The sequence below is a fragment of the Petaurus breviceps genome, unplaced genomic scaffold (assembly GCF_028583685.1).
Source record: "Petaurus breviceps papuanus isolate PSGF00001 unplaced genomic scaffold, PetGlider_PUasm1.0 90630, whole genome shotgun sequence".
NCBI classification, from domain to species: Eukaryota; Metazoa; Chordata; class Mammalia; order Diprotodontia; family Petauridae; genus Petaurus; species Petaurus breviceps.
In genome coordinates this window covers 4,377,658-4,391,643 of record NW_027187291.1, presented here as the reverse complement: position 1 = coordinate 4,391,643, position 13,986 = coordinate 4,377,658, and the positions used below count along the sequence as shown (strand labels likewise).

Sequence of the window (13,986 nt, the reverse complement as noted above, 5' to 3'; positions counted from 1 at the left end):
TCAATTTTAGTAGCCTTTGTCTGTTCCCTATCCCTCTGTTTTTCCTTTGATTTTGTGAAAGGAGAGGAGAGCAGATGTGTGCAGTAAAAGTTATTTTGGGGAAAGTTTAAACACAACTCTGTGTCTAAGATTGAGATTTCTTTAGGGAAAAAAAGCAAAAAAAGAACCCAAACCAAAACAAAACCAAAACCAACTTCTCAAAACAAAATAAAGCTGGACCAAATTGGAGAATCTAGCTTAAATTTAGCCAAGTTGTGTGTTAGGTGGGAAGACGGCTGGAAAAAATGGATGAAGAACTCAGTGGAGAGGGTAAGATTTTACTTAGAGCAGGACCCCTTTCCTGGGTTTGCATCTCATTTCTCTTGGGTCAGGCTTTTGATCTCTGATCCTAGCTGCCTGGTTCCTTCTCCTTTCTCTCTCCTGGGGCACTCCGGAGCCCCTCTCTCCCAGTTAGTCTTGTAAACCCGCCCCGAAATGCTTACGCCATCGCGCTGCGCGTGAGTGCCGGCGCACTGAGGGGGCCGGCCTCGCCGCTGCCCCGCCGCCAGCCGCTGCTCTCCCAAGATGGCGGCTCCTCCGGGCGAGTACTTCAGCGTTGGGAGCCAGGTTTCATGCCGAACGTGCCAAGAGCAGCGGCTGCAGGGCGAGGTGGTAGCCTTTGACTACCAGTCCAAGATGCTGGCGCTCAGTATCCTTCTCATCGAGGGCCAGCTGGGACTCCAGGCCGGGCTGGCACGGGTGGGGGGGCGGTGGCGGCTGGGGCCGGGCCGGGCCGGGCCGGGTCCGGGGCCTAAGGGGCGACCGGCGACCGCGGCGCCAAGGACGCATGCGCGTGGTCAACCCTAGTTCCTTCTTCCCCTCCTGCTGCCGCCCCCTTCCTCTCCCCATTGGGGTCTCAGTTTCCTTGCGGGAGCCGGGCGTGGAGGAAGGAAGGCAGGGAAGGTGGGCGGAGGGGGTTCTACACGCGGGTGGCTCTTCTGGCTGAATCCCCTGGGGAGGGGGCACTGTGGAGGAAAGGGCTAGTGGAAGAAAGGGAGGGGCTGTAAGGTAGGGTCTTCGGGGCCCCAGATGAAAGAGGGGGCCGTGGTCACGTGGGGGAGGGGGTGTGTAGGTTAGGGGGCCGTGCTTGTACCCGAGGTAAGAGGCTCCCGAATTTGTAGAGGTTGTGTGTGTATTTTACCCCAAGGAAAGAGGCATGGGCACAGAAAATGAAGCTAGGGGCCATGGTTGGTATTCTTTTTTGAGGGAAGGGTCTCCAGAGGATGAAGTTTATAGGTGACCTCTGGAAAGAGACTTCAGTTATTGATTTGTATGTTCCTTCCTGGGGAGCTTGCTGGAGGCTGATATTCTACCTGGAAAATTGCTAATTCGGGGGTGTGCTCGTTGAGTACACCAGACAAAGAATAACAGTTTAATTCTGGGGAAGGGGTTCTGATAATAAGCAGAGATGTTAAATTGGGAAAGAGCCTTTGTGGGGTGGGAATACTAGTAATGCTAACACTTATAATTATTTGATGTTTGTAAAATGCTTTACATATATTTTATTTGATCCATATTACAGCTTTGTGAGGTAAGGGAGGTCCTGTTAGCCTCATCTCACAGCTGAAGAAACTGAGGCTGAAGAGGTTTAAGTTCACTGTTACTTGTTCACTGTTACATAGCTAGTAAGTGACTGATTTAGGATATGAATGTGAGGGGTCTTTCTGACCCCAAGCCAGGCACACTACCCACTGTGCCAAATACTCACATCTAAAATGTCCAGTTTGTTTAAGGTATAGGAATTTTATTTTTTTTCTTATCAGTGGTTCCCTTGTAGTTGTTTCAATGATCATTTTTTTTGTATCTGCCAGAGTGAGAATGCACACTGAGTCTAACTGAACCTGTTGGTCTGGAGTGGCAAACATTTAAATTCCAAATAACAATTCAGATAACCACTGTTTCACAGTTCTAGCAGAGGGAAGTGATTTTTGAGAGTACTTTCAGTAGCATAGTCATTTTTTCTAGATGAGGTACTGCCTTCAGAAGAATGGGACCTGTAAAATTAGCACCCTAGTAAAAGGATTCCCGGGATAGAAGTCTGATTGATTGATGATAGTAGTTCTAGTTTCAAGTATACCATTAACTATATGCTATAAATGATTTTTTCTTCTGTAATCTCCATTGCATTTAGTAGAATATTACCTATGCAATCGGTGCCTAATGAATTCTTAAGTGAATGAACTGGCAGGATTACCTTGGACAGGCCACTTGCTCATCTTCAAAGTGGGGATAATACCCCTCTTTTATCTTCATCAACTCAGTGATGAACTAAGCAATGAGATGATGAGAAAGTGCCTTGCAAAAATAAAAAAGTACTTTATAAACACAATCATTATTATGCTAAGAAGCTGCATTGGACTAGACTCTGTAAGGTTTGGTGTCTTAGAGTTTAAAGACAAATAGATATCAGTGTAGCGTAAAAATTACATTGAATTTCTATGTAAAAAACTAAGAGGAAAGAAGTGATGATAACATCTCAGGGATGCAAAATTTGGTGTTGTTTGTAGAGCCTGAAATCCTTTAGTTTCTTGGGTGAAGCAGGGGAAGAATGAGGTTTTGGGATTCCTTACTTCTTACAGTGTTTCTTGTGAGGCCTCTTCACCACTTGCTTTTGGTGTGCACTTTCCTTGAGCCTTTCTTGAATCATGTTTTCCAGACCCATCAGGATTTGTTGATTCCTCTGCTTGTTTTCCTTAACTTTATTTTCTCTCTAGAATGTCCCTCTTCCAGTGGAAAGCCTAACCATGCAGACATCCTGCTTATAAATCTACAGTTTGTCTCGGAAATTGAAATAATTAATGACCGCACAGAAACCCCTCCTCCCCTAGCTTCTCTCAATGTTAGCAAGGTAAGGATGATAGGCCAAGTCTGGTTCAATATAATGGTGGGAAGGGTTGGGTCTTAAGACTGTTTGCTTAGAGTGACTTTTGTTTCTGAATCTTGTCAGCTGCATTTTTTCATTAACTCTTAGTCCCTTGTATCTGTGTCTCTTTGTTTTTATAAGAGGCTTATTTTTTCTCTGAATTGCTGAATGCTATCAGATTTTAAGCAAAAACCTACCCTCAAAGAGGTTGACACTAAGTTTTTTTCTTGTCTGAAAAGTGAAAAGACACTGAATCTGTGGTCCTGTGTCCCTGTACTTGAGAAAACCTCTCTTTCTCCTATGAATTTGCCAGCCATCTCATGGAGAGACAGTATGGATTCCCCTGCTATAGAGTTTTTGGATAGGGTTTCAGCTCAGGCTGGGTTCTTGGGAGGCAGGGGGACAGATGAGGTGACTTCCTAAAAGGGAGGAACAATTGGTATCCCTCAGTCACACCAAAAGCTAAAAACATTGACCTTATGTGTCAAGGCAGACACATAAGAGTTAATGAATCCCTTTTGTGTTCAAGGTGCTTTGGGAGAAACAAATACCCTACATAAATCTCTTGTTCTCTTTGAGCTTCTAGTCTAGCTGGGGAGGCAAGATTTAGAATAGATTTAGTATAAAGTAGAAGATAGTATTCATGTAGCTGAGGGATTGATGTTGTTCTGTTTGGCCTTAGAGGCCTGTAACAACAAGGTATAGAGAGGTAGATTTAGTTTTGGAATAAGGAAAAACCTGTTAGCAATTAAAACTATCCAAAAAGGGAATGGGCTGCCTTGGGAGAGAGTGGACTCCTCTCTACCAAATGTCTCCAAGCAAAGGCTAGATCATCACTTTTTTGAGATGCTATAAAGGGGATTCTTGTTTAGATATGAGTTGGATTAGATGGCTTCTGAATCTCTCAACCCAGAGCATTTTGCCATGGACTGCATTCAGGGTACAAGAAACATTCGGATATCTCCAAGTACATTTACTTTAAAATATACGTATTTGTCTAAGTGGTATAATGTCATGCTTTAGTGCTTTACATTTTTTCTTCCTTTAAAAATGAAGGTACCTTCCATAAAGCTACATGGGTACATCCATCAGGCACATGAATAACCTCTCTGTTGTGCCTAGAGCAAAAAAGGAAAGCATAGATTTTTCAGGGGCACAATTTAAATCAGGCTGAATGACTTGTAAACAGGGCATAAACATTGTAGAATCTTTGCCCTTGTCTTCAAGGTGACTGATTCATATCAGAATCCTTAATGCAGCCCTAGGGCCTCTTAACTTTTTGACTGAGAAGCTGTGACCTTTTTTTTGCTTTTTTGGAGGGGGGAAGGTAGGGCAATTGGGGTTTAAGTGACTTGCCCAAGGTCACAGGGCTAATTTATGTGTTAAGTGTCGTAAACCAGATTTGAACTCAGGTCCTCCTGATTCCAGGGCCAGTGCTCTATTCACTGTGCCACCTAGCAGCACCCATGAGTGACTTTTCTTTGCCTAGAAAGGATTGTCTAGAGATTTGTGTTAACCTTAATAACTTGGGCCATTGGCATGTACATAAAGGAATGTGAGTGTCCAAATCTTTGCTGTATTTAATCCTGAATGCAGGAGCCTGAGCTTTCAGAGTATGTTGCATATTACATGATTTAAGTGGCTCAGGGTTCTCTCTTTTGGTATTCTAATTGGTTATTTAAGGTTTTATTTATGGCTGCTTGAAATCTGATATCAGATTTTGATACCTAACTTTTCTGTCATTATATAGATATATTGCTCCATTTCATGTACTGGCCTTCTTGACTATTCCTTACATAGAATATTCCCATCCTTGCCTTGCACAGAACTGTTCTCACCTCTGCCTCTTAGAATCCCTAGTTTCCTTTAAATTTCAGCTTAAGGCCTATATCTTAGTGTGGGGTTTACTTGGGACAAAATACAACAATTAAGTTTTTTGGCATATATGTTTTTTGGCTTATAAATTTTTACATCTTTTAAAAACTTAATATGTAGTCTATCCTTTTTTTTCAGTCACTTTGATTTGGCAATGCAGTCACAAGGTTTTGACATTCTTTAATTCTTCATCATGAAACTACACTTTTATCACATTGGATATTAAACATATTTGGGGAGACAGTTCATTTTTTTCAAGTCTAGCTTTGAAGATAAAGATAGCCCATAGTTTTTCTTTGGGGTTTAAAACAAGTGAGTCCCCATTTTGTAGAAACATGTTTATCTCCATGTCTTAGATATATTTCTTAACCTTATGTGACATGTGGCATGGTGTAAGGTTTTATTAGAGTATTCCTTCTCTATTAATGAATTTCTGTAATTCTAAATAGTTTGGCTCTTCAGTATATCAGTACATTTATCAAAGTTTATCCTTCTCTCAATGGGGATAAGTTGCTGAGGCCCAAAGGAAGTAAAAAAAATACCTCAAAACATTTGGGGGGTAGATGATTTATAATCTTATGAAGATGCTGAGATCTTACAGGCTAACTTGGATTCTTAGTGACAGTATTTTTATACAGCCTTGATTGAAAATGTTAGTCATCATTTAAAATAACCTTTTTCCATTCTTCAGTACTCTAGTTCTTATATTGTCTTGCCTGTGACAAGCATTTTTTCTTCATAGCAAGTTATCTGTTTTTTGCTGTTCTTCCCAATTTCAAGAAGCCTATACCTCACTATAGAGGAATCAGTAACAGTCTCTCTACCTGCCAAGGCCTTTGATTGTTTGCTGAGCATTAATTAGGCTGTTTTACAGGAATAGTTAGCTACTTCTTGGCATCATTTTTTGGTTTTCAACTGCACTTTGAAAAGCACTTTTGTGCCTTGGTGGGACCGAGCTTGTTTCATTATGGGCTTGAATGATCCTTGAAACTCTTGATTCCCTGACACCAAGAGCTGCTGCAATATTTCTCATAGTCATTGAAGTGAGCTCTTTAAGAGCAATGACTTTTATAGGTTTTCTTGGAGTAATATCCGTTCTTAAAAACTACAGAATAAAAGAGCAATGAAACAACGTGCAAGAGATCCAGCACTCCACTGACAGAGAACTAAAGATGGGGAAACCAGCCCAATCCGGGTTCATCTGGTCAAGGTCAGCCATTCTGAGTCAGCCTACTGTCAGTAGAAGCACAGACAAATGACTGTTGCTGTCACAAAATGAAACCATACCAAAATTATTCTTTGTCTCAAGCATTTCTCACACCACACTATACTTGAGGTGCCTTTCCTGTGTCCGTCCACGCAGCTGCCTACTACCTTTTGCTTGGTTACTTTATATTTACTTATATTTATATATGCTGTTTCCACCTATAGAGCACAAGTTCCATAAGGACAGGGACTATTTAATTTTTAGTTTTGTATCTCCAGTGCCTAGCGCAGTGACTGGTACACAGTAGAAGTTTAGTAAATGGTTGCTTGATTTTATCCTTGATAAATTTAATAATAGCTAGTATTTATATAATGCTTTCAGGTTTGAAAACTTTGGTTTACATATGTTAACTCATTTGATTCTTAAAACAGTCCTGTGAGGTAGGTACTATTATCCCCATTTTACAGATAAGGATTTGAGCTTAGGCCTTCTTGAGGCCACAGTACAACATGATCCACTGTGCCACCTAGCTGCCTCTTTGTATAATTGTCAATATATTTCAGACAACTTTAAAATCCTGTATTAATGTAAATTCTTAATACTGCCAGCTTTGTTGTTTGATCCATTAAGTTGACGGAATCAGTCAGCAAGCATGTACTAAAAACCTACTGTGTGCTAGACCCGGTGCTTGTTTCTGGCATCAGAATACCAAGAATGAAACAATTCCTGCTCACCAGCAGTATGAGAAAACAAAGAGACACACACACACACATATAAGTATACAGAGAATGACTAGAAGCAAATACTCAGTAATTAGATAAAAGGCATTTTGAGAGCGAGGGCCTTAGTAGCTGGAGGGATCAGGAAAGTCTTCACATAGAAAGTGGTGCTTGAGCTGTTTCTTGAAGGAAAAGGATTCCTTTATGAGGCAAAAGTGAGGAGGAAATGAATTCCATGACCAAATTTAATTAACAGGTATAGGAAATGCCTAGTCAACACTTTTTCTTCTAAGGAATGTTTAAATTCTTTTTAAGTCACTTGGATTATTAATACTGAACCATAATAAGATGTATCTTCCTATTTCTCTAAGGAACATTGGGAACCTACATTAACAGTTGGGGAGCAAGGAAGCTCTCTGACCCTTGAAACACTATTCAGTAATTGAGGCATAGTTTCCCCGAGGTGACATGGGATTTGAAACTCTTGACCCACCGAAATATTATAAGGGTTTGCAGATTAGAAGGGTCTGAGGTTTCAGTTTCAACACTACAGTTGCACATAGTCAGTTGTATGTACTTAATGCATGTTTCATCTAGCCAGTCTTTGGGTGTCCCACTGTTTGGGGCCCAGCACCTCCTGCTGCAGTTACCAGTTAAGGGGGCCCTAGGGCTATCTTTTTTCTGCTTGCATAGTTCATGAGTTTTGACAAACCTGAATAAGATAGTTCTGATTCAGAATATTTTATTACAGAAGTCTTTTTAGGAGGTTTGAAGAGATGTTTTCAACACTTGTATATATTAGAGGAGTATCCTAGTACTTAAAGGCCGATGTTCTCAAATTTACTCTGAGTAGATGATGGCAAGTATGTGCTGTCGGGAAGTTCCCTTCCTCAAAAGTTATTTGTATTAAAATAGCTGTCATTTAGGGGCCAGTTATTATGCAGGTTTGAAAATTGTTGGTGTCCATATAGGTTTTGCTAATCATGTTTTAGATATTAGATTTTCACTCTCTGTTTCCCAGAGTGAGGAGATAACCCCCCAAAACCCATGCATCTCTGGTAGCTGAAACTCATGGCTAAAATGAGGTTGGAAAGTTCTCTGGGGTTTATTAGTTCCTCACATTGCCATGTGCAGGAAGCTATTTTAGATTTCCCCTTACTGGCCTCACCTAGGAAGTACCTTTTAAGGTACTTTGATTGTTTTCCTTTATTTGAATTAGAATGGGGTGGGGAGGAGGGGAAGGACTCCTTTGTGCAGCAGCTGGGGTTTCCAAGCATCTAGAACAGTAATGAAGTTACCATAATTTTATTTATGGTTAGCAAACTTTGGGTTCTTTTTAGTGGGTAGATAGAGCAGGAGGATGTACAAGGGATGTTTAAACACTTTGTAAGGTGCCCAGAAAAAAGGTACTGACAAATAAGAGTTGTGTTGATATTAGTCTTCAGCCTTTCTACCCATGGAAGTTTTGTCATGTTTTGTCTGATCTTGCTGGCATTGTAACTATTCTGCTTAATTAAACCCTTTGTTGTCATAAACAAGATTTATTTATTCTAGATCATCAGGAAATGGAGAAAAACTCATTTTAAAAGAAACATTAAATAATTATTTCTTCTGCCCCTAGAGAAAGTATTTACCTGCCACCCTTTAGGGATGAGGTAGGTCTCCTTAGGGTAGTGTTTTTATATTTCTTTGGGTGGTGACGCCATCCATTCTCAGTAATGGGAATGGGAAATCAGGAGGAGACAGGATAGGGGAAGGGAGCATTTTTTTAGACTCCTCCAGTCAGATCATCATAATCAGCATATTATTAATTATTGCTATAAATTTTCTAGATGTAAAACATTCATTCAAAAGAAATTCTGAAAACATTCCAAAGCCAATTATAAATGATTTAAATCTTACAGACTTTACAATGTACTAACCTGGTGTTCAGCTCCATTAGTGCATATAATCAAGAATTGACTCAAAGTGGGTAGATAATTTCGCTTTTATTGGAATTGACTATTGATATCTCACGGTAAGGGTAATAAGGATTGTCCATAGGTCTTTTGACTCTGGATCATATGAATAGAATTAATCCATGTCTTTTTAGTGTTAAGGAAATGCTTGAGTATGTTCAAGGCACGGGGCTAGATAGATAACATGACAAGCCGTTTTTCCATGGCAGGGAGAAGTTACAGTTAAGTAGGGTAAATAAAACAAAGTGCTCCAAAACCTAATAGTTTCTAGATGGGGGGGGGCAGAAAGGGGGGAGTATCAAGAATATATATTACCAATTAATATCTCATAGGGAAACCAGGAAATAGTGATCCCAGATCTTTCTCAGATCTTAGGGAAGGCGAGACTTTCCTTGAATGTTATTACCCGTGCTACCCTGGGTCTCATAATGCATCTGGTATTGTGTGGTGAATTGTCAGAATGTATCATGATAGTATTGGCAGTATCAGCGCAATCTTATTGGATACCAAAATAAACTTAAATTCCAGGACCATGTTATCAATACATTGATATATTAATGAATATTTGCTAGGTATTAGATACTAAACTTCTATTAAAAAAAAAAAGAACAGATATGGCCCTCAACACCTAGTAGAGAGAAAAATCAGTTAAAAAACTTTCCTTAAGCACCTTTGTGCCAGGCTCTGAGGATACAAAGACATAAACGAAACAGTCATGGAGCCTCATATCTACTTGAAAAGCAACATGTATATAGATAAGTATATACAAAGTAAATACAAACTGATGTGAAGGGATACGCACCAGCAGCTGGGGGCATAAAAAAAAAGCTATGTGAAGGAATTTGAACTGAGCTTTGAAGGAAGCTGGAGTTTCTAAAAGGTGGAACTGAGAAGAGAGTGCCTTGCAGTAATGGAGGGCAGTCTATGCAAAGACATAGAGAAGGAGGTAGAACATTGTGTGTGAAGAATACCAAGAAGCCCAGTTTGGCCAGACTTAAAGGCGTAATTTGTAATAAGCCTGGAAAGATACAATGATAAAGATTCCTTGAATGTCAGAGCTAAAAAGGGACCTTAGAAATTATCTAGTTCAGCCTTCTCATTTTAGTATACATTCATCTGTTTAGATAAATGTATGCAGTGCATTTGGAACAGGTATGACTGTAAACCAGTTTTCTGAGTTAGAGAAAGGGATATGTGAAGTTAAATTTAGATTATTTGTGGGGTGAATATAGATAATCTAAAAAAACGTAGTTTAAGCAAAGTATTCTTCCCTATCACATATTTTAATGGGACTCCCAACAAGTAATTGACATGATTCTCTTCCTCTTGGTTTCCTTTGGTCATTTCATTGCATGTATCCACTCAAGTGATGAGGCAATTCAAAGAATGGAGTTGGTAGGGAAGTGAGAGAACTTTTATTTTTGAAAGGAGCTAATTTCTCTGTCCATCTTTGATTTTGATATTTGGTCACACTTAGGAAAGCAGTTGGTTTTAGCTAATTGAGGATCACCACTTTCAAAATTTAGACAGATGGGAGATTTAAAATAATTTCAGACCATTATAGTGTTTATAGATTTGAGCATGTTCCTAATGGATGAAGTTTTTCTAGCTATTGCATTTTGATAGGTGGTGGGCCCATTGAGACACAGATCTCAACCTATTTTGGTCCCACATGCCCAGGGGCTGTCACTGTGTGTTCTGAAAATGGCACCATCACCATGTACTCCAGTATCTGTGCATTTGAGGGAGGAGTGAGATTTATAATAATATGACATTTTTTGCCAAATAGAAATTAGTTTGAATTAAATTCATCTTCCTACTAATGAATTAGTGGAAATGTGCCTGATTTGGAGTCAGGAATCATATATCAAGTAGTTACTATGAGCCAGTGCTGGGGAAACAGATACAAAGGCAAAGACAGAAACTGCTTTTTAAAAGCTTACATTTTTGTGATGGAGAAAACACAGTTGGAAATGATAGCTAGAGAGGGAAATTTTGGTCCAGAAAATTACAGGGATGGTGAATGGTACTATAGGGGAGTAGATAGACACACTTTATTCAGGATCACTGGCATAATTGATTTGATAATGGTTGTAGTTCCTGAACAGACTCTAGGTACAGGGTGAGGAAGGGGGCCAGGGTGGGGAGGGGGAGGGGTCAGAGAGTTGGAAAGAAAGAGGTGAAGGGTATATAGATCTGAAAGACAGCTATGTAATTGGTGATAATGTGGAGGAGGTAATTGGAGAGGAGAAGATGAAGTGAAGCATGATGGCTGGGGCTCTCCTGAAATAGTGGTCTTGGAGAGACACTCACAAGTCAGTAGTAGTAGGGCCCCCAGGGTCATAATCCTTTTAGGGCAGTGTTCTCAAACTTTTGGGTCTCAGGACCCTTTTATAGTATTAAAAAGGATTGAAGACCATCCCAAAGAGTTTTTATTTGGCTGATACTGATATTTATTTGCATTAAAAATTAACATTTATTATTGTTATGAAAATAGTTTTGACCTCACAGACCTCTTAAAACAGTTTTGGGGACCTCCGGGGTTCCCTGGACCACACTTTGAGAAACATTGCATAGTCTTTGGGGAGGTCAAGAAGGAGGGAGTGAAGGAAGACTTGATTTCAAATCATATCTTTGATATCTACTAATTGTATAATCATGGGCAAATCATTTAATCTCTCTAAGCCTCAGTTTTTCCTTATCTGTAATGCTGGAACAATAATACCTGAGTACTTATCTTGTAGGGGTCAAATGAGATGATTTGTAAAAATGTCAGTTGTTATAGGAATCAACCTGTACACTTGTTAGGACCAGTGATATACTGGTTTATTAGCTCAGTAGATAGTTCAAGGTTTACTTTCTATGTGGAGAAACGTTTATTCAGTGGGAAAAACTTTGACCTTTTAGAGTTTGTCAGTTGTCTCTCACAAATGGATAGTGTTGGTCACCATAGGAGACTGGTTATAAAGTCATTGGATCCTTAGATACCATTTAGTTCAATCTCCTCCTTTTATTCATGTGGAAATTGAGACTCTGGATGGTAAAGGCACTTGCCCAAGGTCAGACATGCTATAAGATAGTGGAGCTGGCATTTTAATCTAGGTCCTTTTACTCCCAAGTTCCATACTTTTCCCGCTCTTCTGGATTGTCCCATCTTCTCATCTCCATTGCTAGAAGCACAACTTAGAATGTTACAGCACATTTAAAGGATATAAGTTTTAACCTCTTTATTATTCCTTATGTGGGATAAGGGCCAAATGGATGGAAAAATGTGGTGTGGCAAAATTTTAGTCCTGGGCTCTCCAGAAATCTGGCCAAGATGAAGTCTTGTAGAGGGAAAGAACTTATTTCTGTCCTGGAGAATCTGAGGATTAAGAATAAAAATAAAAGTTACTGTGAACGATATCAACATGCTGTGGTAGGTGAAATACTAGGCTGGTAGCCAGAAGATTTGGGTTTTAGTCACAAATATGCCAGAGGTCACTTTGTGTGATCACTTGGTGTTTTTGAACTAGATGATTTTTAAGGTCCTGTCATTTTTAAGGGGGAGAAAAAAGGTCTGATTAGGTTGGCAGAAGCTGTCATCTGTCCATGTGGCTCTCTCCCCTTGCCCTTCTTTTAATTCTCCAAAGTTGTAGAAATTAAATGTTGTAGTAAATTGGTCCATTTCCATAATTCAGAGGTGCTGTTCTTCCTGAATCTAAGCCGATGACTGGGTGTGTCTTCAGAGCTCTAGATATAGCCAGCACCTCTTGAGGTTTTTAACCATATGCTTCATTGGATATGAATCACTTGTATAATTGATGGGCTCCCCCTACTGTCCCCTCATAACTTGATTGTGCTTATTTTAGTACCTTTGGAAGGTACTAACATAAGATTATTTGTTTTTTTCTTTGGGTCTAAAATTTGGAAGGAAAAAAAAAATTGGCTAGAAATTGGGTGTGAATCATTTGTGTATTCCCCTCTATTGCCCCAAGCTATCCTTTGATGTTTTTGTGTGATTTAGCATTAGCTTGTTGATTTGTAGTCAAATTTCAACTTTGTTGCCAGTCTAGTTTTCACTCTTGCAGGTTCACATGATTGATTTCAGAACAATGCTTGATTTCAATGGTAGATGAAATAAGAAATGACCTTTGCATACAGCAGGTTGATAAATTCAAGCAGAGAGATGAGATGTTGTCAACATCAGGTACCAGAGCTTTTTATTTGACAGCACAGTTATGTTTTAACAACTAATCAAAGCTTTTAAAGCTAATTATAACATAGGGTTTTTCTTTTAAGCTATGTGAAAAAGCAGCTTTATTTATAAAATGTTTGTGGCCTGGCTGATTGTATCTTGGATTTGGTTGTTGATTGCATTATGGAAATATAATAGTGTTTAGATAAACTTCTCACATAGGAAGTCTGAAAATAGGTTTTTAGTGGGGGAGGTAATGATGATGTTCCCTGGAATTTTAAAGCATCTTTCGTGCCCAAAGCACTCATGTTTGCATATTCTCTTCATAGCATTCCTGGGAGGCTAAGAAGAGGTGAATGAGATCCTCTTTTATAGATAGAGAAACAAGGCCTAGGGAAGTTAAGTGACTTGTTTAAAGTATTCTAATTAGTGATGAAGCTAGTCCTCAAGCCAGATTTCCTGACTCCTAGCTCTCCACTTAAATGGCTATCACCCTAGTTCGGGCCTTTCTCCCCTGTCTCCTGTATTATGGCAACACTTCTGTCTTCCAGTCTCTTCCTTCTCAGATCTGTCCTCCACACCATCATCTACACAACTGCCAAAATAATCTTAATGTAAAGCATGAATTTCACCATGTAATTCCCCTGCTTACAAACTTTCATTGTCTCTACATTACCTCCAGGATAAAAAAAGATGCCTTAACTTGGCATTGAGGGTCTTTTATCATCTGACTGCAGTCTTCTTTTTGTGTGTTTATTGATAAGGATTATGAAATTAATCAACAAACATTTCCGTATGCAAAGAACAAAAAAAAATCAGTTGTATATGTATATGTAAACTGTTAACAGTTTTGTTTTTAAAAAGCATATATTAAATTACACAGTAAATGCAAAATTGCCCTGTTTGTGTCTTCTTTGTTTTGTGTATTTTAATGTTATATTGATTTTTTTTTTGTTTTTGCATCTCATACTGCTCACTAACTTAACATTGCTTCTCCATCCTACCCCCCTTCCTATAAGAAAGCTAGTCAATTGAAAGATATCAACATGCTGACCATACTTGAAAGTATAGATCTCAATTGCAGCCAACTTTTCAGCCTTATTGCATATTATTCCTCTTTCAGATTATACACACTAGTTGAAGTAGCC

The 13,986-nt window shown here is 39.3% G+C and overlaps 1 protein-coding gene across 2 annotated transcripts in view; it reads left to right on the top strand.

The window, feature by feature from the left end:
• The first annotated feature begins 484 nt into the window (after positions 1 to 484).
• The window catches only part of LSM12 (LSM12 homolog), an 83,584-nt gene continuing 70,082 nt past the window's right edge, over positions 485 to 13,986 (top strand). Inside the window, exons 1-2 of one of the 2 annotated variants that reach the window (XM_069064421.1) lie at positions 485 to 688; positions 2,754 to 2,887. In XM_069064421.1, the coding sequence (XP_068920522.1) occupies positions 565 to 688; positions 2,754 to 2,887 (258 nt within the window). In that variant the 5' untranslated portion in view covers positions 485 to 564. The remainder of the gene's footprint in view (positions 689 to 2,753; positions 2,888 to 13,986) is intronic. The other variant, XM_069064422.1, reaches the window with a different exon arrangement.